Source organism: Callionymus lyra, chromosome 8 (genome assembly GCF_982586985.1).
Source record: "Callionymus lyra chromosome 8, fCalLyr1.hap1.1, whole genome shotgun sequence".
NCBI lineage: Eukaryota > Metazoa > Chordata > Actinopteri > Syngnathiformes > Callionymidae > Callionymus > Callionymus lyra.
Window position 1 is genome coordinate 14,600,077 of NC_141825.1, and position 25,918 is coordinate 14,625,994.

Below are 25,918 nucleotides of genomic sequence, written 5' to 3' on the forward strand. Positions count from 1 at the left end.
AAACAAAAGGTCCAAACCTCTTTTGTCGTAATGGAATATTCTTGTAGTGTAAATTTACCTCCTGGGGTCATGAACTTCCACGGAAAACTTCTTCTCTCTGAAGTAGAGGTTCTCCAGCTGCCGCCATTGAAACACCTGAAGTTCAGAAGAAGCACAATGTTTCTCAGAGGGTCCGACCAGCTTCCATGCAGGTCCGGTGAAAACCAGGTGATCTTAGAAAGTCCACAGCAGATCTCACGGACTTCAATTTCTTTTTTTTTGCCGGCTGATTTTCCTTCTTTCCAGCTTCTTTGTCCCACTGTTTCATATAGGAAGCTCTTATGAGTCCAAGCCCCGACTGGAGCTACAGAGTCCCCCCCCCCCCCAGCCTCAAGATTAACTCCACAGCGTGTGTGTATCTTAAATCCTCCCTGGCGAAGGGGAACAAAATGTTTTGAGCTGGTGGGTGTTCACCATCTGCAGGCATGTGTGTTGGAGAAAGTGTGTAAAGTTAGGTTTCCCCAGCTCCAGTAATTTCACTGGGAGGGCTCAGAAGGGAGGGGAGGGGGCGCTCATGTCTCCCCTCCTCCTGACCCCTCCTCCCTCCCGGGGGACTGTGTTTCCTGCTCTGTGGTTGGAAGGTGTGCGAGTAAAGAGGAGCTGGGGAGGGAGTACCGAGCGAAGGAGGGGAAAAAGGGAGGAGGCGGGAGAAGGTTTTTTTTTTTTTTTGCGGCTCTTGGAATTGAAGTGCGGCCACTTTGTTTAGCCGGATCCCGGGTCTGGTTCTTGTTACAGTAAAAGGTAGTTCCATCAGCCGGCACGCACGCACACTAATCTGCGTCCTAAAGACAAGTTCATTCAACCTTTTTGTGAACAAAAGAAACAAACAGCTCGGCCATGACAGGATATGGAAGGGAGGAAGAGGGGGGGGGAGGATAGATGGTATGGAGGGAGGAAGAAGAAGTCACAGTCCAGGAATTTTAACAGCCTGGGAAAACAATGGATTGAGGTCTGAGCAGGGAAGAAAGTGAACGTGGAGAAGTATTTGTTTATGAACTGCGGGCAGAAACTTTTTTTCTCTCCTTCGCCGCGCTGAACGTTCTGGGGCGAGTGTTAAGTGCTAATGAAGCGTGGTGCTAAATATAACAGGTGGGGGAGATATTGAGCGTGTGTGGCTGCATCAGGACCACAGCGCTGCTGATAAGAAATAAGTTTGTCAACGCACGAGACCGGTGGAGCAGCACAAGTACAGACCCGATGCTGTTTACGGGAATAATGTGACTTGGAGACTTTTAGTCCTTGTGTTAGAAGTTGATTATTCTGATGATTGACAGTTGTATCCCCCCAAAAAACATCACTATAGCTACTAAAAATATAAAAGACAGTCCTTTAACACTCGTTTGACCTGAAGTTATCTTGCAAAGTGTATTTTATCAAGCAAACAAAATAATAAAATCTGATCATTTTTACTTACTTAATTGTAAAAATCAATGAGGGTCTCTGTCATATTTTCTTGGGAGGATGAAACCTTATTTCTCTTCTCAGTTCAATGTCATATGTACTCCACCCTCTACCAGATGTCACTATTAGTTTATTAGTCATACTGGACTTTACTGGAGCAGTATTACGTATTGTTGATCTTGTCTTAGTATCATGTTCTTTCAGTCTTTGGTTGACATAATGGCCCTGATGAAGGTACTACTTATTCAAACTTGAATGTTTTAATTTTGGTAGCCATTATGACCCTATGCAAAGTATCCATAACCAGCTCTGTACTGTTCAGTTAAACCTCTTATGAAGCAAATTTTCTAAGACTCGAACAAGATATGGTTAAACCATTTTTAATTTTGGTATTTTTTGATGCTCAATAGATATGATAGTAATTTCCCTTAACCATGATCTATTTACAGTGGCAAATGTGCACTTTACAAACTATTATTCCTAGCTGCGAAACTAATTTATTGTTTACAAAAACACGTGTTTGTATTGCAACAGATCTAAGTCGACAGTTTACAATTCAAACATAGCCTTGGCTCAGTATTAAAAACAACAGCGTGTGATGTAAATAGATTTGTCCTAATGACATAATAGCAGCAGTTAAGTAATTAGTCATGAACAATCGTGTGTGTCCAACCCTCACCTGTGACATTATCCTGTCAGCTCTGCCAACAAAAAGGTCAGAATAAAAAGGTCAGATCTGATAGGGTTGCTCCTGGGTGGCCTTAAGGGATTAATACCATCGGCTATTATTCCCCATAAAAACTGGACCTTTAAGTCTCAAAGCCCATTGTTCCGCTCATTTGCGAGGCGTCCAAATCTACTTCCTCCCGCGTCGCCATGGAGACGACACACACACACGATGGGAATTCTTCTCCGTTGCTTTAGTACTTGGGAGTTAATTTAAAGCTGTTTTATTTAAACCTGACAGAGGCTGTTTAATGTTTCGCTCCCTGGACGCACAGACCACAAGATCTGGGCCTAAATGACTCATAACATACTAATGAGGCATCAGCTCGGTGTGTGTGGCTCAGCTGATAAACGCAGGTTGTGTGAGCTGCACCGGCGTCTGCATGTGGTCTGAGGTTGGCAGAGGCAGGAAAGTATTTTCACTAAATTAACGCGCAGGGTGCGGTGTACAGTCTGTATTTAGAAACAACAGGATCTCCCCTCGTCAAAACAATACTCATTAAAAGCTGCTCCACTGCACGGCGGCGTAACTTGAAGTTAGTTTGAGGACAATTAATAAATGGAGAGACTTATTACCAGGGCTCTCCTTGCACCGGAGTGAGTCAGCATAAAGAGGAAGTGGTGACCAATCTGTGATTATGTGTGAGACAAGTTCCTGGACGATTCATCACAGAATGAACGTTCTCTTAATTTTTTTTAGACCCCAAAACATAATCTTCATTACGTTATGGGCGTACGAAACAATCCATACATTTATTATTGCAACATTTTTTCAGCAATCACTTGATTTTGTAGCTTTTTATATTTCAAATGTGTCAATAAAGCGTTTTAAAATTGTATTTAGATAGATGGATAGATAGAACGTTATTGATCCCTCAGGAGGTCTCTTTAGAGAAATTATTTTTCCCAAATAGAACACAGCAATACAGACGATTATTCATTAAAAAGAAAAGAAAAAAAGTGTTTTTGTTTACAATAAGTATTAGTATTAGTATTAGTATTAGACCTTCCACCACTAGATGGCAGCAGTCATTACGTACAACGCAGCCAAATGAACATTGAAATCTAGGCAATTACTGAGGACGAGAGGATACGATTGACTCCAGTATATTTTAAATCTGTTGTTCGGACATATTTTTGTTTCAAAAACTTCGTCAGGAGTCATAGCGTCTGTAAATTCCTGCAACAAATGTATCCTTGTTCCTACATTATCGCAAAATATTGTATAGTTTTGCCTGTATTGTGATGCATATCGTATTGCAAATATAATGCATATGTCAGTTACAAGTTTCTAAGCTGCTTTATTTAAATCAGGATTCTATTTATATTTTATTTGTAATCAAAATTTAAGCAAACGTAAGGTCTAAAGTTGCATGACTTGAGTGTTGCAACAGTGTTTTATTTGTATTAATAGTTTTTGCTGAGGAAAGAAAAGACATCTGCTGTTACTTTATTCTTCTTATTGTTCTCACCGTTTTTCACCAACTGACTGTCGAGCATGTGATCTATTCCCTATCGTGGGTTTTCACTATGCGTGTGGTCTTGCGACTTTCCATCATGTGGTTGCGACACATATTTCAAACATGGAGCTAAAAATAGCCTCTTTTCATTTCTTGAATTGAAAGCTTAACATAGAAGTGCTAATGCTTGCGATGCTGTGCGAACCGAGAAGTCTCTCGCTGCTTTAGGTTGCTCTCTGTTCAAAGAAAAAAAGGGCACGACCATGGGTATTAGGTCTGGCCTGATTCTTTTTATTCCGTAATGTCAGGATGGATTTTGCAGGGAGGGGCAAGAAGGACATAAAAAGAGCATGGAAGAGGTGAAGAGTTCAACACTTGACTACCAGTGACTCACAATGACTGTTGCTATGACAACTGAATGTTTCATCAGTCACTTCTATAGTTTAGAAATGGAGAATGATTATGAACCATGACCAAAAAGTCTGTCATCTTAAAGGATGGCTAATGTTTAAGCAGCACTATGTAACATATGTTTTTTTAGTAAGTTTTTACAGATCAGAGACTGATTGAAATTTAAAATGCTAAACATTTGTTCAAATGTTGTTCTTGTCTCTGTGGAGACATGTTTCTAATATCTATATTTAATGGTCTGCACATGTGATCGTTAAAATTCTGACGATGCAAAAATAAAGGCTACAAAGAGTTCATGACTACCGAGTGTGTAACTCAAGATTAGGAACAACAGGAAAGCTGACGCCGACAGGAAGTATTAGTAAGATGGTGCCTCAAAGAGCTCAGACTTGATCCGGAGACAGTGTTGTTTATTAGTCAGTGGATACACGGGGTCGCTGTTAATACGGTTAACACCCATCGACACGAGGAAGAATGCCAGAGATCAAGACCATGAACAGTGTTATGAGAGATGGAGTGGAAAGGTTTGATGGGAAAGGAAACGGGATGATAAAATTGCACGAATGTAAAAGGAATGTATTCATTTTCAAACAAGAAACATATGTGAGGTAATAAGTGACCATAAATAGTAGAGCAAAGAAAAATCCTCTCACCTTCCTGGGCTTGACTTTGTCCTGGTGGTCGTATTGGAAAATGCCTTTGTAGCTCAGACCCAGCCACCACGGGATCCCCTGCTTGTCCTGAAACATTGAGTTCGGGAATGAAGCAGCTAAAAAACACCCTCGAACCACAGTATATTTATACATCCACGATAAATTTGTGCGTGAACACTTGAAGGAGACAGGCGGAGTAGTGAAACTTTACCTTTACAGCATAGTAATGTACTCCATATGTGGGCAGGGACTCCACGATGCTCATATAACTGTGGGAAAAGATATAAAGAACAGGGTTAAAGAAATGATAACTGTTGGTCTTAACTTCAATTTTGTTCAAACTAGCTGCTCTCTTATGATGATGATAATCTAGTATTTAAAATAGTGACCCAAGATAGGTATGCGTCTGTCATTTTAGTTTTTAATCTGAGCATGTCAGCCTTATTTTAATTAGAATTTTCATTTTTGTCTAGTTTAAGTCACTCAAAACAAGTACTCTGCATTTACTTCATGCAAGGACTTTTATTTGATGTTAGTTGAAACGGCTGATGAGGTATCAAGATACAGTGTCTTCATTTTGAAAGACCACTAGATGTCACTCTCTGCTTTGTAATCTTGGCTCTGCTCTACTAATGAAACCAGGTATCATTTCCAAACAGAGCGCCATCTAGTGGTCTTTCATAATGAAGATACTGTATCGTGATACCTCATCAGCAGTTTCATGAAGCCTCATCAACACATCATTATACTACATTATATTATACTATTTTATATTATACCACACAAAAAAGCCCGGTAGAAAAGTTATATTCGTGTCTTAAGTTTAATTATAGAATTTTAAACAGTCTCCTGTTATTAAATTGTTTGTGATTAATGTATATATTTTTTTTGTTAAATTCATTATTACTACGCTATTAAAAGAACCGAAGCCATTCCTACGTTATTCCAGTCACCACATGTTTTTAAAGATGATGCAGTAAAGTGATCACGCTTGGTTAATGTCAGTTTAACACTAGCTTCTTAGGGTTTGTAGGGGGGAAAAGTGAGTAGTTTTGGTTGTTGTCTGTATGTTTCTTGGACCGTGGATGGAAACCAGATTTCCTTTTAGAAACCCAAACCAACTAGAGGACCATACAAGAATCTCAAGAATAAGTAAATAATTGGGATTTCTGATCGACCACGGAAAACCTAACATGTCTTCTAAGACTATCAATTGCATTGAATTTGACTCACTTCACGATAGCTTGGCCCCTGGACTGCCCACTGAGCTTTTTATAATGCTCTATCACCCGATCTTCACTGCAAATGACAATGTTTGAAATGGCATTAGCAGATAACACAAGAGAAGGAGAAATAACATGTTTTAAACCTAAACACCTCTTACCAGTAGGCCAATGATGGGTGGTCTTTGAGGGCCTGGGTGGGCAGAGCTGGTAGCTTTTTGAGGTCAGATCTGGTGGCATCATTACTACAAGAGACAAAGAGCAAACTGTAAAGACTATGTTATTATCCCTCTGGATTTCAACATGACTGTCAAATTGACATTGGGTCAAGAAAGATGGGAGACATGTTAAAAATGATTAAGAAGACAGAGCGAAAATATAGGAAATAAAAAAGAAGACATGTAATCATGAGCAGACACCAAAGAGACTTGGCCCCTCATTCAGTTTTCAGACCTTCAGCAGGTTTTAATATTCAACTCTAATCCCCCCCCGAAGTGTCAGTACACCCGCTGCCAAGGCCAGAGAGGATTGGGGGGAAAGCCTTGGGACTAGGGCGGACGATGAGCTATGTTGCTGGACGAGATCCCATCTTCTCTGTCTGTCAATGTGTGAACACAGCTGTACTCCAGGATTTGGCTTTACAAGTATCCATGGGAGTTACGCTTCCTAAGAGTTCCCCTTGTTGAACTTATGCCTCGTATACTTGGTCAGGAGTCATGACTTCACTGTGACGACTGTGTCATACATTAAATATTTATACGTCTTTTTGTAAAGCGTGTAACTTCCTTTTTACGTGGGAGGTAAATAAAAACTGTATGTTTGTGTAAATATACACAACTTCAGCTATACTTTACACTTGTTTTATTAAAAGTAATATAATGCTCAAACTGAATATTCATTAGAAATATATGTTTTTAAATAATTCATCAACAAAAGCACAAACTATGGACCAAACACTTCACTATCACAACCAAATAAATTAATATAATGCAATTTAATTTTGCTTTATACACATGTATCTGATAGTTTATGGACAAAAACAAAAGGTTAAAATGTTGTTATATTAGGTCACAATTCAAAGTAAAAGTTTAATCTTATCATGAGACGGAGCAGAATAATCGTTGACTAAGAAAAGCTAATAAAGGATAAGCTCTACTGGCTTGAGTTGTTGATAAAGGAGAAAGGAAGGGAAACGAGGAGGGGGTATGTGTGAAGGGAATGTCTCTGGAGTATGTGACATTCCGTCACCACTGGTCTTATGTTTATTTGCTTCTGTCTCTGGTGGAAGCGAGAGGAGGAAGACGCTGCAGTGGTCTGTTATCTTCTTGATATATTTAAGAAAACAATTAACTGTCTTTTAAGATGTTAGTATATGGCAATTAAACTTAAGGAATGTCAGTCGGTGTAATGAAGAAATAAGGCTTGGTAACATTTCAAAAGTTGAATTCTTACCTGGTAAAGTCACCTTTGGCCTCCTGAAAACACACAAGTATATGTATTAATACAAACACAATATTTAAGTTAAGGTTAAATGGTCACTTTTATCAACAATGTCATCCTCTTTTTATTATCACATCATTAACAAAACCTCTCAAACAATACAAAAACAATTTCTTCATTCAAATCAACAGCAGCTTCGCACACCCACAGAATGAAAATCTTACTTGAAGGATAAACGACGCCAGTTCAAATACGACGTCACAGTCCACTTCAATGAGCTCCTGTGAGAGATCAACGACATCAGATAACATGGTTGACAAATATAAAATGACATGTGGTTTTAATATCGTAATCTCATGTGGCCCATTTCTACAAGACGGCCTTCTCCCCCTTTTTTTCATCTGCCCCCAATCCCCCCCTCTTATTTGCCTACTCTTATTTCATGTGACCGGAGCTCACAGACTATCACTGCATTTAGGTCTAAGAGGAATACAGCTGCAGCTCATCAACCTACATATAGTTTTTGACAAATTTTCTTTTTGTTTGAGACAAAATAAAGGCATATTTTAGCTAAGCATAAGGTTTTAGCTTCTGATTGAGTGTAATGTATGTGAAAAGGGGTACAGAGGTTTCATGAGAAGTCAGTGGTGAGTAGTGGGTCAAGAATTCCTGGAATGTTCCCCTCTCAATCCACCTCTTAATTGGTTTGCAGATCAGACGGCCGGGATGAAACACTACACTACAACAAACCCACCCTGAGTGTACCACCCACTGTGGCTGCACATTGTCGCCCACTTTTCTGCTCCGCGAACCAGGGCGTAATTGTTTTTACTATGGATCGTAAATTGTAATAACCAATAGATCAGTGTCCTTTAGCTGCTCTGGCTTTTTTTTTAAGGGTCTGTTTTACTTTAAGTATGGTCTGGTTCTGACCTTTTTCTAACACGAAGATCACTGGCAGAGCTCTATGGAACATAAATCAACCTCTAATCATCAATTATTATCGTTTAAAAATGGACCCAACACTGCATATCTTTTCTCTGTACAACACATGTGACAAAGAGCAGCGGCGGACTTTCAAGATCATTAGACCATGTTGCTTTCCACCCAGTGCCTGCTGGTCAAGGTCTGACACTTGGTTATTTAAGATATAATATGTAAGGTAACGGACCACACAACCCAGCCTTCACTCTCCGCGGACATCAATCCATCTCACATTTGCGCCTCTACCTCCAGTTCTTAATCAATGAGGATCACCGTGGAACAGGATAAACACATGTATGTTATACATGTAGATATATACAATAGATGTAACTTGAGATCTACACAGGGTTTGGCAGGAATAGTGAACTTGAATCAATCGTATTTACTTCATAAAACAAGAGGAATAGTGCGGTTTTGTAACTTGAGGATATTATTACATTATTACTGTTAATAATATGATTATTGCAATGTTTTTTTTGTTTTTTTTTGACACATATATGGAAGTAATTTACTACTCTCTTATCTATATTTTTTCACAGCTTTATTATAAAACAAATGTATTTTCTGAAAAATAAGCGAAAGATGCATCAGAAATGTTGTTCAGTAGATTCAAATTATAAGTTAAGGATTTCAGATTGATTCAATTATATATTTTCATTTAAGATCATTTTGATTGTTTTACACATTTCTTTTATTCCGAGAAAAACAAAGGACGTACTCCTTTCCAACAGGAATTAGATCGACTACTGTGTTAAAACAAAAGTTGTTCAATATTTAATTTAATTTTTTTTGTATAGTTTGTTCATGAATTTTTTTGTGTTGACTTATATAGATCTTGAGTTTAACAGAACATAACAAAGAAAATAACAGATTTAGTACAGAACACGTTTTAGTACAGAACAAGTTTGTATATTTCTGTCAAACATTTATTCCAAAATTTCAGATTTCTATTCCGATAACTAAAAATACTGTGTTCACAATAGCAGATTTAATTGAAAGTTTAGATGTTTTACATGTCTTGAGCATGAAAGCTCAAGCAGCATTTTTACTTTAGTCAAATGTACTTCTTTCACCTCTGTTTAAATTAATATAGCTTATACTTTATTGAATATTGTTTTGATTGTTTAAGCGCTTTGTGACCCTGGTCTGGAAAAGTACAAATGACTTACTTACTTATTATTTATGATTAAACTCTGCCCCCTTCTGGCAATGTGAGATAACTACACCACACACCACCTTATGTGTAGAACCCAACGAAAAACACGTGCTTAAACGTTGCAGTCTTTTATTCTGTTTTGTGTTCTCAAAACATTAATAACAAAGGTCCTAGTGTTAGTATTAGAAGTTGTTATGGAAAAATAAATCCATCCGGTTGAGATGTGCCGCAGCTAACATCGAGCATAAACCCATTACTGGTAAACAAAAAGGGCCGGGCAAAACAAATATTGACACTTTAATGGACCATATGGGAACTGGCCCCTGCGGCGTATCATAGGAAAATACATTTGTACATAAAGAACGTACCTTGTAGATGATGGACTTGGCATTCAGGAAAAACAGCTCAATTGTAGCATTGTCCTTCAGGTAGGATATACTTTCTATGTAGAATCTGAAAGCAGAAACTCAAGTTAATTTCTAAAAAACCATAACAGAACCAGGAATAACCACCAAAGAAAAAAAAGCGTTGTCATGACTCAATGGATCAGCAGGGGGCGCGCTACACCTCATTTCGCATCGCTTGGACATGATGGTGATTTGTTTGCAAGTGTGCGCACATTCCAGAGAACACACTAAACGTGCACATCATGCACTTCACACATTGTCTGCCCTCTGCAACATCAGCAGTGTCCCTGCAACGACACACACACACACACACGTGCGGCCCCTGCAACACACACACACACACTCACACACACACACTGTGGCAGCACAGTAACCCACTTCTGGCAGAGAGCTACCATTATAATGCAGACTAAATTTAGCTCTTCGATGCATGCATGGCTACAGGGGGGGGATTCAGTGGTGCGCTGAAGCGGCACTCCGATGGGGATGCACGGAGAGATGATGCATTATAGAAGAGATCCTGTTTACCGCATCGGATACACAAACTACACCACTGTACCAGTGTAATTACTTCGACTAGCTGGCGCAAGTTTTGTTTGTATGACCCGACCACGTGAACATATGTATCAATTTGTCTGCACGCCCTGCCTGTGAACAACAGGGTCTCTAGGAGGATCGATACCAGAGGGTTTACACTCGTTGAGCCGGGGAGAGAGAATGAGAGAAGGCAAGTCGATGTTCAGCGCGAACATTTAATTAATCCCAAAGTCTTGCTAAGACACCGAAACAGAGCTGGCACGCGGGGCAAAGGTCATCGTGGAATCAGCAGCGTTTAAATGTATACACATGCAATTCATCACATGATGACGGCCAGTTTCCTAAATCAATTTCGATTTTGTATCATAAGGTTCTGAAGTGATTGTTTTTTTAGATTCAGAATCTGCTCTTCAATCATGAAATTGCTTAACTGTATTACATTGGTCTTTTTTATTTTTTTTCCCACCATTTTAAACAACAGTTCTGTGTCTTAAATCGCATACTAGCGTACTCAAGGTTAGTATTTTTAGTGCGTAAGTGCGTCTCAATTCTTAGTATGCGAAATTTAGTGCGCCATGCACACTAGCTTGGCGTACTAAAACGCCCACAAAACTGTATGGTTCGATGGACACTATCTACCCTAAACATATATATATATGCGTATATATTCACAGGTGTATTTTCTGCAGCAGTAGAAGGATGAGACGTCTTCGGTGCTGATACCAGCTTTAATATCTCGCGAATATTTAGTTTCTCATATTTTTTCTTTATTTCTTTTTCCAAACTTGCAAAACGTGCTGCCAGCAGGTGTCGGCGATAGCGTTCAAACATCTGGTTGCAACCATCGTTAAATAGAAGTAGAAGAAGAAGCTGTCACATCATTTCTGGTTAGTGTGTAGCAGCAGAGTTTGATTTGAGACATACTATCTGTGGAGAATTTGCGTACTAGTTAGTATGTACACTATTCTGATGCATACTAACTTCTAGTATACTAAGAGAAGTATGCGATTTGAGACAAAGCACAGGTCTACTACATGCATGTTCTGCCCTCTACAAGCTGTCGCAATGGGTTTCCTCGAGTTCATAGAACCACGGTTAAAACTCTCACGTTCAAACATCCTGGGAATAAATGTTGAAGTCGGATGTTTGCGTTGCACAATGGCCTCGTGTAATTCATGTAAATTGAAGGTCCGTTATTCTAATATTCCACGGAGAGTCAGCTGGTAAAGTCAGTGATTCTCAGAGTTCCATTTGTTTTGTTCAAGCTGGGTTTTTGTCGAGAGCTATTGTTAAGATCTCATGATACCTTGTCATGATGCCTTTTTGTTATGCAGGCTTGTACGCTTCAACATGATATAAAGCCGCCACTGCACGACGACATGCTAATAATCCATCTCAGACTCTATTCATTGATCGTTAAAAATTTGAATTAAACCTTTTTTTTTGTATTCAGCCTTAATCAGAACACGGAGAAACCAATATACTCAGATGAGGTAGTACAATCAGATTGACATTCAAACTCATTTGCATCAATATAATATAACCGGCGAAGACGGGAATCAAATAACGGCCGATCATCTTGTTTTTTTTTCTTTTTGTCGCACAAGCATTGTTCGGACTGAATGTAAATCGTCACCATCTATATTATTGTTCACTATTTATGGCAAACAATGAGCTGATTTGTTGTGAAAATGACTCATGTGTGTTCATGGGACGCCGGTGTGCCGTAAATGTCAACCTGGAAATTACTACACTGTGACATTGTTTAGTGGAGCTTGTGTGTCAGTGTGTGTTTGTGTGTGTGCGTGTCGTATTGTTTTGTAAAGGCTGCAAATGAAAGCGCCGTCAGCGTGGGTCATGTGGGAATCTATCAACAATGCAGGGAGGGGAGTGGCACGAGAACGGGCGCGCACTTTCACCGGTGTAAGAATAAATGAGTATTGTCCCATTTTAACTACTGTGAAATGCATTCAGTCCAGAGGAAGCAGCATCAATGATATATATATACGAGACTGAATCATCCTCATGGGGTCGCAGCCAAGAATCTTCTGCATTTATTCCTCCTTCCTCTTAAATCTTCGGGTAACAAAATCACCCTTGTACATCATCATAAAACCTATTTGGAGTTCTTGTTATTATAGTTGAAATATAATTAGTTAATATAACTAAACAAACATGGTTTAAATTAATCGATACAAAATAAATAAACAAGATTTTAACTGAATTCCAGTGACTATGGAGATGTTGCTCACCTGACACAGAAGTAAAGGACGATAGGACCAGACTTCTTGGGGAATTCATGTTCTAAAACTCTGCGGTCCAGCTGCAGCCAACTGAAATGACCCCTGAAAGTCAAAGACACAGAATGAATCACGAAAGAAACGCATATGTTTTTGTTGTAAGTAGACAGGGATAGTTTGGATCTGTAAATGTCACTGAGAAAAGTCCCAACTTCCCTACTGGTAAGATAAGAAGGAAAAACAAGAATGAGGCGAAAAGGCCACAGAGATATCTCGCTGTATGTAAGGGACTCGAAACATTTGCATGGCCGGTCGCGGTGTCACTGACACGACAACGCACATTTGAATGTCACTTTTTGCATTTCAAGCAGAGGTCTCAGGGAGTGCAGGTAGACTCGATGGAAAACTCATATCCCCGAACTTCATCACAGCATTCAAAGCTTGATGTAATAGTGATGAAGTTCAGAGCAAGTTGATGAAGTGTTGGCACATAATTATGTAACTTTCTGGGAAAAAAAAATCTGCTCATGAAATACTATTGGAAACTGTCGTAATAAAAAAGGGTTATAGGGACTTTGTGTCCGACTAAAGACATGTGGGTCAAATCAGGTAAAAAACATTCATTTATGGAGCCAAAAGAAAATGTTTTTCAAAAGAAATACAGTTTAAGTAAAGAAGGTTAAAGTAGTAGTCCACCCGAAATCAAAACTTCAATTATTTTCTACTTTTCAGATTATCTGTTCCTTTTTAGAGTTATAGACACAAATGTATGTTCATTTCAAAGAAGCGTCTCATGCTCATTTGTCTCCGTCTTTATCTTTCTCCAAAATAACACACATAAAAACATCAGAATACCTCTGTGGTGGCTTCTGTAATATCTTTTTTCAGAGCGCACACACTCTACTGTCTACACTGGAAGAGCTTGCGATATTTACCTGGAGTACTTCCTGTCTATATCCCTTGTTATTCTTTAAACTTCTGCTTCAAACTTGCTTAAAAAATATAGACTTGTTCTCATTTTCCAGGAACAATTCTTCTCGTCAAGGCTTCAATACAAGACGGATGTTAAAGACGAGCACCACGGAGATATTTGGAGGTTTTTTAAGTGTGACTTTTTGGAGAAAGATAAAGAAGAAGACAACTGAGCTCCAGTCGCTTCATTTAAATGTATATATTTTGTGTCCATAACTCCAAAAAGGAACAGATTACTCTGAAAAGAATCCCAACCCTTTAGTCAACATGGGGGCGAATAAAGTTGGTTTTGTAATAAATATCCTGTTTAAAAGGTCGACATTATGTCATGATTAAACACGGATACAAGTACCCTAAAAGTAGTCGTGAAGAAAATTTTGACTCAAAACATACATCTGACTAAATCCAAAACATTAACTAAAAAGCAAAAGAGTTACCAGATCTATACTAAGCAGCTCATATGCATTTATATTGGGATTTACAATAAATGATGGTACAGGATCCAGATAATAATCTAGAACGCCATTACCATCTATTGTCTGTTCCTTGTTTCATCATTAACATCAAGTATTTTAAACATTTCTGTTATTTTTCTAAAAGACAGGGTCACTGTTTCGACCGGCACTTGAAACTACTTCAAATGAGACTTACGTTTCATCTGTGTACGCGATGCCAAAGTACTCCTTCTCCTTAAGGTTGAAATGGGAGGCCACCAAGTCCAGTAAGTCCTTAGCCATCAGCTTGGGCTGTAAACAAAGAGAAGCATTGTTATAAATGAGTCCAATTACATTATTTCCTAATCCAAGAGAATTCAAATGACCAATAGCTCTCTGTTTCAGCAAGTTAGGAAGGACGAGTTGTCCATTGAATGAAACATGTTCTGTAAATGGGTCTTCTACTTTTGCAGTGAGTAAAAAAGTCAACTATCAACCAGAAATATTTAAACTAAGTTAGAGAGGGTTTGACAGAGACCGTCAGTTTCTTACAAACAGCAAATCTGCTTCGTCTAAAAGTAAAATATTTTCAAGTTCCTTCCAAACTATACCAACAATTGGACAAGCTTTGTACTAACAATATCCGTTTATAACAGTACAGAACAGATGGTAGATCTTTAATTATTACTTAATTTTCACATTCAATAATAATCTTTTAACAGCCCAAACAAGCTTCTGTTTTGGGCAAAAGTTGTATATGGAGGTTTTCATTTGAGGACAATGGGAACAAGAAAGGGTTGCTTTTTCATTTTACCTCGGCATGGTTTTTATTATTCTATAACTGTTATTGTTATTGTTGTTGTTTATTTGTCACCACAGTGGAAGCAGTTTTTGAGGTCTTTCCAGGACAGGGTTCCCTTTGCATGAAGAGTTTATTGAACACGTGAATTGTTTATGCGTCTACATTCAATCAATGACTTGAAAGTCCATATTCACTGAAGGCGTCCAAAGCAGACGACATCTGTTGATTTACTCTTTTGGTTCAGTCCAAAACAATCGTACGTGCTGAACGGTTTCTATTGCGCTGAACACATTTTAACTATATAATGGAAGTAAAAATGAGTAATTTGGGGAAGAAGCCATCATCATTTCTATTTTTGTTTGTCTTGCTAATAGGGTTGTCTAAAGTATCCAACCTTAAAAATTATTACTATTATTATATTATACTAAATTATTGTATTTTACCATTTTTTGTATTATACTAAACTATTGTATCCTGATATGATACTCCATTTATAAAGTATGAATACAACCATTCAGTTGATTGTTATGTATGTAAAACATAGCAAATGAAGGAAAACATAAGACAATATAGCTTTTTATCAGGTCTGTCCGCCCTATATTTAGACGTGCACAACAAAAACCTTAAAAATACTGTTCTAATTATTATCGTTTATTTTTTATTATTTATTTTTTTAACTACCTCAGACCAGAAATGTTTTACCATTGGAAATAAGTCATAAATATTTAACACATGGTTCTGGTAATTTGTATGTGTTACGTTCTTTTATTCATCATTATTTGTATTGTTTATAAAAGTATTTCTTTTAAATGTGGTAACAATTATAGTATATCAAGTATCAAATATTCTCCGGAGTATTGGTATCGAGTTCAAAAACCTTTTGTATCGTGACAACCCTATGTGCTAAAATTATCGAACGTGATAAATGAGCACAAGCTAATGCTAGCCCAAACATAACAATCCAAGTTGTATAATTCTGTTTCCGAGACTAGCGACAATATGGAAACCAGTACAACTGCTCAGGTAGAATTTCATGATCTCACGCTCCACTATGCAGTAAATCGATTGCTGCTGTGACTAAGCATTCTTAGACATGCATGCTTGCAGGAGAAGAGGGGATTAATAAGGGAGTTTAAAAAAAGATGGATGAAGTGTGAGGATGTTGCTGACAGTGCATCTGGACCCTTCCCCTTCCCCTTCCCCTTCCCCTTGCTCCCTCTCTCCCTCGAGCCTCTGACCCACGGCTCCACTGCAGAGTCATGGCTCTGCAGCGATGCCACTGTGTTGCAGAGGAAAGGGCTGCAGCTAGCGCCCCGCAAACCGGGTCGACGCCGTGCTACCCTGTCTTAGAAAGCAAGGGCTTTCTGTGACAGGCTCCATTCGTCACAACGCCACGAGCCTGCGGAGCCATTTTTTTTAAGCCGAGCTACGATCGGGGACTGCTGCCATATGCTGCTGGGCTGTGACATCCAGAGGAACAGCACGCCCCACCCTGAGGTTAACCATGGGTGTGCCTCGCTGCTGCTCACCATCTCAAAACACAAATCCACTCTCCATTTTCAACAAAACGCAAGTGCAAACGGCTATTTGAGGGTGATTAAAATTCTGTTATATTTAACACGCATTCCAACAAATCCTTCACCATTTATTCTTTACCCTCGCTTCAAGCCAAGGGGAGGCTATTTAGAGACGATGATGTCATCGCCATACACGCAAACGTACACACTCGTCCTGACCCAAATCACACATAAAAGCTTGAGTAATTAGGACAGACGGAAATGTGACGTACGTCTAATTATCGCGGGCATTATGCATCGTTTCTATATATGGAACCTGTTTCTTCCTATTTCCTGAAATGCCAAATGAAGGATTAAAATTTGCTTTCACTTTTATTCCTACATAAAATAAGAGCTATTTTTCAATTTTTTTCTGCTCTACACTTGTGTCAAGACCAATTTAACGTGTTGAAATCCAGGGTAGTAGAGCGCTGTTTAGGGAATAAGTGGCCCTCTTTCCAGTTGCAGTTTTTAAGGGGATTATTAGTGTGCTTTGCGACTTTCTGCCCTTATTAAATGGTGCTTTTTGGAAATAGCTGTCACTCCATCGGCTTTATTAGCTTCAATGTTTTTCCTTACAGTTCACTTAAGTGTGAAGACATAGTTAACTTCTCAAGAAGAAATATGGTTTATCCAAGTAGTCTCTTTCTAGATTCAATAAGTTTCAATGTTTGGTTTCTGTGTAGTCTCTTGGTAAAGGTTGCAGAAATCTTTTATCAGTAAACACCATGAAAGCAACGGTTTGGAGGAACAAGAATGTTACTAACTTGAGTTCTTCAGGTCAGTGGATGACATTTCATCTGAACTATTTTGCAGTTACCCATAGAGTCAAGTAAGGCTGTGAAGTTGGTTCCCTCTTCAAAACAACATGTCTCTACGAATATCCCGGTACCTGGAGGTGAATCAGCGCTTCACTTCAGCTTTAAGAAATATGTTCTTTACCCGGTACTTCCACAAATCTGTAGTACTCCTGCTGTCTTTGCACTTCGCGTTACACATGCTGCGGCAATTGTAGTCATACTGACGTCATTACGTCTTTACTAGGCCAGTGTATTGGTAAGAATCTGGCAATACGATACTATTCACAGTGCAAGGGTAGTGACACAATATATTACAATACTGTAGGAGCAAATGTATATTTGTAGGATTGCCTAAGTACTCTCCTCTGGTGTTTCAGAATTTACAGACCACATGACTCTCGACAAAGTTGTAGCTGCTTTCATTTGATTTGAAACCAAATATGTCCAGAGTGTATCCTCTCGTCCTCAGTCATACCCGGGATTACAAGGGATTACAATGTTCTTTTACAGAACGACTGCTCCAATCTCGCGTCCGAGATGTATTTGCAACAGAAAATGAAGTGAATATTTTCATGTTAATTAAAAAAAATTACACACATTTATTGAGCCATAACAAACTACGGAGACACATACAATATGATTTTCAAGCGAGTTTGCAAGGCACCATTTGAATTTAGATTAATTGATACTTGGTAGTACCGACATGATTGGGTCAGTACCAAAATAGTACCGAGATTCAATTCTTATTCCTAAATCCATTTATCTCTTTTATTCCAAAATACTTCTGTCAAGATCAATAGCTGCCAGTTTTCCTCATCATTCAGGTTGTTGTCATTATGCCAAGATGAGTCTGATCCAGCTATCTATCATCTCACCAAAGAAGCTGGGAATATAAGACATAAGGTTTGACAATTAAAATGTATCTTGTGTAATTTAGTTTACGATCGCTGTTGTTGGTAGTTGTGAAAATTATGATGTCAGCTGTTAAAATGTAAGATCTAGAAGCAGCTACTCAACACAATTAACCCCTTAAATCATGCATGGAAAGCCAAGGGCTGTGTACCAAACCGCAGACTTCTGGACTTAAACTTATTATTTTGAGTGCAAAAGTGTGTCCCAATAAGCAGGGTGCGAAAATGTTGTGCGCAATGAGCATTCAATTGGCCAGAAAATTGAGTGTGTATGGATGGACACTTTTCACCATAACAGTCGCCATCTTAGTGACGCAGATGACGCTAAACGGACGCCTCTTCGGAGCAGATACCAGCAAATATGTCTTGAGAAAACACAAATTTTTACCACAAAACAACACAACAACAGTAATAACACAACCAAACACAACTTAATTCAAACAATGACATGGTGGAAACTGCCAGATCTGATTACATCAGGAAACTGGTAGTAGCAAATAAGAAAAGTGTTGTTCAACATGATCAATTCTCTTGTGTCTCCTGTTCCTCAAATTACGCCTGTCTTCTGTGAAGTTAACAGCAATGCATTGTTGAGATTTTTAAATATAATTACTTCCTTACTTAATAACTTGTTTGAATTGGCTCCCAAAAAGTAGTAGAAGAAGAAGCTGTCGAGTCATTTCCGACAAGTTCGTAGCAGCAGTTTGAGACTACCCTGTCGAGATTTGCGCACTGGCCAAATACGTACACTGTCTTAACATGTCCTGCAAACTAGTGCACTTGGAGAAAAAGCGCGATTTGGGACACAGCAATAGTCTCTTATTACTACAAAACCTGCTATATGCTGCTCTAATTAAAAAGAGCTCCAACTATTAGCATAACAGATAAACATAAAATGTTAAAGTAGGTTAAAAAATAACTTGTCGCTGACAAAGATGTATCTGTCAAAAAGCTTGTACCTAACCGATAAAGAACATTCTTTCATAAACTGATTTTAAGTGTGAACGACAGGTAATATAGCAGGCGATGGCGAACACGGAGACGCACACTCAACCCAGACAAGTGCGAGATACTGTCGGAGACAGTCGGGCGCTGTAGCTTAGACAGCATTACTGCCAATAGATATTTAGCCCGTGCAGAACAGGTAATCAGGAGAACAATTACAGGGAAGGCAACGGGTCGGCCGGAGAAGCACAACACGTCTCTAGCTCGCTGTCAGCGACTGAGAATTCCATCTCGGCACACGTCAGGAACTCTCTGACGCTCAGATTTATGGGACACAAAGTGATTTATTATTGGCAGTCAAGGGTGAGTCAAGAAAAAGTGTTTGCCATTATGCCATACATCAACTTTATTCATCCAATAACTGGTTTTATTAGGAACAATTCCAGCTTTTTAGGTCCCACATCTCCGTAGTTATATATAATTTATCAGATGAATACATTATAATGCTTACTTGAAGGAAATTTCTTTCCTATAGATATTAAAAATAAATGTATTTCTTGATAGTTTATTTATTTATATGTTATTTTATGTTGCCACCACAAAACATTCCAGTGTTGGGTTTACAACACTGGCAATTAAACTTTTCTGATTCTAATTCAGAAAGGGGTTTATCTAGAATTAAAAATATAAATCTATCTCCTCTGCGCCTCCAAGAGTATGTTTACTGTCTCCGAGAGGTATTTTTTAAAGAACTCAACGGCATGTCCGCCTCTTGGATCGCCGTAAAAATAAGACTGCACATCTCTGTGGTCCGGCGGGTGATTTCTTAGCCTACTAAAATATGTTCAACGGATTGCAGTGGAGGGATGGAGAGGAAGGAAAATACGATCTGTGGATTTATATAGCCTCAGTTTCTCGATGGCATACTTCCCTCGCACACAAACTGTGTCATTTATTACCGTTTAATGTAATATGGATTGTCTCCTGTTATCACTCATCGTCTCGGTGAAGAACGAATAATAGGATTTCATTATAGCAGGGGAGATGGGGGTCAATCTATTCTGTTAAACAAAGGGAAATAGCCCAGGAAGTTTAGTATAAATACACTGAAGACTTGAATATGTCGGACTACATCCGCAGCAAGGATAACGGCTTTGGTCAATCAAACAAAGGGTCCAAAGCAAAAAATAGTATATGGGACCCTTTTTCATAGGCTCGCCCCCTTTGGGTCAGAGATAGATGGGGACCTTAGCAATCCGAACCTTGGCTGCAAAAGCTAGCTCAAGGGACATGGAAGGCTGAACTGAATTAGCTTCAATCTCTTGTTCATGTTACTGAAACACCTCATAGTTTAAAGTCAATACATTCTGCAGTGGCTCTTTTGTTTCTTTGATGTTTGGCTGTCTTGTGTTCCATAAGAGCTTTACATCACAAGGCAACAGCTCAACAACAAGCTTTAAACTAAAGACAAATCTTGTCTTTGTACATGTCTTGTCAATGCCAATAATAAAGTGGTCAAAGTAAGCCACGTTACAGTCAATGGAATGACCTAACTGTCTCGATGTCAAATGAGAAGCACAAAGTTTTCAATCCAACAGCAAAGCAAAACAAATCTATGTAAATAAAAGGTTCATGTTACTGGCAGAGTAGAAAGATAAACATCACGTATCTTTGCTTGTCAAACAGACAATCTTTGAAAAAGTACAGTGGCAAGATAAAAGAAATTAAGGTAATCCAGATTGTTAAGAAGCCGCTAAAAGCATAGACTCACCTGAACAAGGAGTTCCAACTTCCTATCGTCCAGGAGATGGACCTGACATCGCCTCCCTTCCGTCATCTGAAAGAGAAGAATGGGGAACTTGAGTGTGACAGTCTGGCAGAGTTGAAAGAGTATTAGGTCACCAAAAGAATTCTAAACACATTCCAATTAACGCATGAATACATTGACACTATTTCCTTTTGACGAGTCAAATTCATTTTATTTTAATTTACACCTATGAACACTGTTTTTCCAGTGCAAGCGTGGCATCACAGTGTGACCCTTGTTCTTGCCCAACAATGCCAGTTGATGTACCTCGAAAACAATGGCGCAACAGTAAGAACTCTGTGTCTCTTCCTGATGGACGTCCAGTTGCAGGATAAATATGTCACAGAAAAGGCTTTCTTTCGTTTGTATTAACTGTTTGTGGGAGGGTTTGCAGAATGAGGCTGAAAAGAATCAACACTGAAGCAGGTGCGGTCGTGATAAAGTCAACCATGGGAAATTTCCAGATATTACACAGAGCGTCGAGAAACACACAAAAGCGGCAGAAAATAATGGGTAAGACGAGCAAATCAAACTTCATAACTATAAAAGGGAGAGAAGGAAGTGATGAACGGGACATCCTCGGTTTTCTCCCTCCAAACAAAGGTCTTGTGTAACTCGTCCTCATCTCCCAATTGAAGAGGATCAGATGAGCCACCTCGGGCTCTGAGGGGTGTGTCCGCAGCATCAGCAAAACAAACAAACTTCCCACCGTCAAAAGCCGACCGGCATTCAACTGGCCACTGTTAGCACGGGAGAGTTTCGGCGCACACCTGTGCACACATTGCATGACACCAATGTTTTCATCTCCAACTTCTCAAACAGAAATTATGTCTACTGTATACAGTATTTTATTTTACTACCTCAGACAATAATATTTAACGAGTTTAATAATGACATAAAGAGGACCTGAGAGTGGATAATTATTAATGGAGGTTTGATACAGGTGTTTTTAATGCCTTAAAGTCAAGTTAAAACAAGAAGTAACACCAGTTTTCATTCTACTTATTGAAGGTGATTTTGAATTTCCACCAAAAAGCTATATAACTAAGATGTATTGTTAGAATTATTATTACAAATTTGAAGAATCATTTTTATTTCTTATTATTTCACCTAATTCTTGTGTTTAATATATATATATATATAAAAATTATATAGATACTATTCCTACTATTTAAAATTAATGTTTCTTTAACCTATACAATCAAAACAAAAGCTCTTGCGTGACACAGAAAGTCATGTGGCAAAGCTTCGACTTTGATGCATTATCCTTAGATTAACTTAATACTGCCGAGTTTGTAACATAGCTTCAGCTCAGGATGTTAAAGAGTCTAATAATCAATTGGTTGTCAAGTCATATTAAGCATACTGCTTTCAAAACTACCAAAAGTCTTGAGCGTATGCTCTAAAATCAAAAGAAAATCGGTACTTAAGTTATTATGACTTTAATTATTTGTTCTTCATCCAAACGGCAATCAATTTAAAACCGGCTAATGCTCAACAACCCTCTTAGATGCATTTGCAGAATAAATCATCACAACGAAGACAAGCTTTCAGTTTCAAGTTGGAACAGGAGCATGAGTTCATGTTGGGTAGAGAGGTTTGTGAAGTAATCGGAAAGGATGAAGGTACTGTATTTCCTGCGATCAAAACAACACGACATATGTCTTAAAAAAAGAAAAAACAGCTATGTTTTATTACTTTAAACTGCGATGCAGACGGTACAAACGCATCAGTAAGTACGCACACTGCTGCTGGATACACCTGGGAGTTACACAAAACCTCAACATCAATGTGACAAATCACTGCCTTCAGGCTAATTTTAGGCCGGCAGAAAAAACTATTATTGGTTTAAGGATGAAAATTCACTTTGTGGTGACGTTACTATGAATAGCTTTGCGCTAGTTTTTAAAGTTCTATAAAAAGACGGAGTCACATTCATCAAAATATTGGCAGAAACCGGGCCGGATTTGTCTTAAGACACACGTCAACAGTCGTTGACATAGAATTGCAGATTAAACATAATTGTTGTGCTTGAGTTTATATTTCCATATCAAAATGTTAAAGAAAAAAATAACTTGGAATTTTTTATAGAAATCTGAGGTTTTCATTAAGTCTTGCCTATTTTTATTTTTATTTTGAGCTTTTGCAAGTGTGATAGTAACCAAACCACTGATACTACCTACAGACTCTTGTACCAAATATTTAATATATACATACAGTGAAGTTCTGATATATTGCTTGTCAGGATAAATTGGGATATGTTTTTCTTAAGCCTCAAAAATAATAGAATTATTTGGTTGTTTTTTGTCTAAAGTGTGGACCTATTTTCTGCGATATTTGGTCATGGTACAAATAATTAGTAACATTCTGAAGTGAACACTTTTTATTTAGTTGTATGTGCTTGGATCAAGACTTGAGGTAGAAACTAGAATCAAACTATAGCCAAACTATAACAAGACAAAGACAAATATACAAGATTCTGGGACTAATTCTCAAGTTTAAATTGGAATTGAAGCAAAAAAAATACATCTCAGTGATAGATTCAACAGTATCTGTTCTCTTAATCTAATATTTCCAGCCCGACCACCCCTCCCCTCATCACAAGCATCCACGATTTCATCATTATATTGTGTTTTTTCCTCTTCTGTTCTCATGAATTATCAATGTTGAGCTCTGCTCCTCTCTTTACTAATGTTGTTGACACTGACGGGTGCATAGTCATGGTGCAAGAATGACAAAACCAACCATAATAATGATGTAACACAGACTTTTGTTGCACTATTACTATTTTAAAAAAAATAGTAAATCCAGACTAGTCTGAAACTCAAAGTCAAGTGATTCATACAGAATGTTTTCATATCATGCACATGATACTAGTCATGTTCCAGTTGGCTGGTCCTCCAGGGCCATGACTCACTGACAGCAGAAGGACCAGAGAATGAATGAAGATCATCTCCATCATGAACCTATACTATGACCGTTAAAAGACTCAAAAACGTTGTTACCTCTGGACGTCTCTTCTCCCGGCGATTATTTAAAAAATATAAAAGAAAAAAAAAGAGAAAGTCATTGATGTTAATCCCAGAGAGAAAAGCGAGTAGCGATTCATTCAAAAAAGAAACCTCCTGGTTCTCGAGCGAGCCGAGGGCGGATCCATGACCGCGGGTCTAACGTCGCTGCTCACCGCCGGCGACAGCGGCTCACGGACGGCGAGCGAGATGATGTCCGGACCCGGCGTCACTCGCATCTCCAGAGCGCTTCTCATTGGGAGCTTCTTCTTCACAGAAGAACCACCTCCCACCCAACCTCCTCCTCTTCTCCTCCTCCTCCTCGCCTTCAACCACGAGCAGGTAGATCCAGAGACAGCGAGGCTGGACCGGCGTGAGAAGCGGGAAAACACCGGCGCGAGTGCGGACTGACATCCGAGTAGAAAACACGGGAATAATGGAGGCGAGATGTGGGGGCGGGGAGAGGAGGGGGGAGGAGAGAGGGGGGGGGGGGTGATTTCTGCAGCAGCCATGAGAATCTGCAGAGTGTGTGTGTGTGCGCGTGTGTGTTTAGTCTACACACACACACACGTCCAGTCAACCGTTGATACAATAACTTCCAATACAATGTTTATTAGTATCTGTGTATTTGATCTCACGTATAGTTTCAACGTACGTTTGACTATTTCACTCATATTAGCCTCGTCATTTAATCACATTCCATGTATTTATTTTATTTTATTATTTATTTATTTACCTGTACATTTATATTTTATTGACCATTTAATATTCTAATGCAATTTTATGGTAATGGTCCGGGAGACTGTAGCCTATCCCAGTATCATAGGGTGAGGGGCAAGGGACACCCTGGACAGGACGCTAGTCTGTCTCAGGGCACACGAAGACAGACAACCATTCACACACACTCTCCTACCTAAGGATCAATTCCTTAAAGTTCTCAGTCAACCTCTGTATGTTTTTTGACTGTGGGAGGAAACTGGAGTTCCCGGAGTAAACCCAAGCAAAACGGGGAAAACATACAAACTCCTCACAGAAAGGTCACAAGTTTGCTCAGCCTGGAAGCGAACCAGCAACCTTCTTGCTGTGAGGCGACCGTGCTAACCACTTTATTTTAAATTATTGTATTATATTTTATTACGTACTGTATGATGAAAAATAAATATAGACAATCATTCATTACTCCTATGCAATTGTAAGGAAATGTCTGTTATTTTATTTTAATTAATTTAATTTAATTTGATCAATCTATTTAATTCCTATTATTGCATTTTTATATATTAAAAAAGCCACCACAAGAAAATCTTAAAGTTTTATAATTATGATCATTTAAGTGGTTATTAGTTATAGTTAGTGGCCAAGGGGCGAAATATGGCCCTGACATTAATTTAAAGTGGCTTTAAAGAGGTTGATATTTCATTCAAAATGAAGGTAATTTAAAAAGGTTTTATAATGCTTGTATCGTGCCCCACAAATATATCAGTGGTTAATATGTGTCACGTAGAATAAATGCTGTTAAGTACTAACATCTTTTACAAACTGAAGAAAAAAAAAATGATTCAAAAAGAAGGGAAATTAATGTAAAAGGGAAAAGGCTGGTGTGTTTGTGCTTTAGAAGTAGGTATTCCTGAGGGACAACAACAAAGCAACTCTGACATCACAGATCAAAGCGGAATGACATCACATAACATTTAAATGTGGTCGAGTAGAGCATTGAACGAAGCCTTTACACTTGTTAAATAACCATCACCGTCATAACGTAGCTCGGCTGCACAAGAAGGTCTTTGATGAGGTCCCGGCGAGTCACTTCCTGTGTTCTGTTTAAACACAAATCTACGGAAATCATTTTTTTTGGCCCGACATCTACAGCGGCCGTTGGATGTGGACTGTTGCTCAGTGGCTTTATTTGAATTTTGACATAAACTGGGCACTTGTGTTCACCTGACGCCGTTTTAGCCGTTGAGACCGCAAAATGTTAACAAAACAAATATACAGCCAGAAACCAAAAA

The 25,918-nt window shown here is 38.7% G+C and overlaps 1 protein-coding gene across 3 annotated transcripts in view; it reads right to left on the minus strand.

Annotated features, from left to right (window-relative positions):
- Nucleotides 1–25,918, minus strand: part of frmd4a (FERM domain containing 4A) — a 64,152-nt gene that overhangs the window by 13,751 nt on the left and 24,483 nt on the right. For all 3 annotated transcript variants that reach the window (XM_087797598.1, XM_087797597.1, XM_087797596.1), the window contains exons 2-12: nucleotides 20,869–20,934; nucleotides 14,301–14,395; nucleotides 12,690–12,782; nucleotides 9,862–9,946; nucleotides 7,578–7,634; nucleotides 7,366–7,388; nucleotides 6,075–6,158; nucleotides 5,924–5,989; nucleotides 4,902–4,959; nucleotides 4,691–4,777; nucleotides 59–135 (exon numbers count right to left, since the gene is read on the minus strand). In XM_087797598.1, coding sequence (XP_087653724.1) covers nucleotides 59–135; nucleotides 4,691–4,777; nucleotides 4,902–4,959; nucleotides 5,924–5,989; nucleotides 6,075–6,158; nucleotides 7,366–7,388; nucleotides 7,578–7,634; nucleotides 9,862–9,946; nucleotides 12,690–12,782; nucleotides 14,301–14,395; nucleotides 20,869–20,934 — 791 coding nt within the window. The remainder of the gene's footprint in view (nucleotides 1–58; nucleotides 136–4,690; nucleotides 4,778–4,901; nucleotides 4,960–5,923; nucleotides 5,990–6,074; nucleotides 6,159–7,365; nucleotides 7,389–7,577; nucleotides 7,635–9,861; nucleotides 9,947–12,689; nucleotides 12,783–14,300; nucleotides 14,396–20,868; nucleotides 20,935–25,918) is intronic.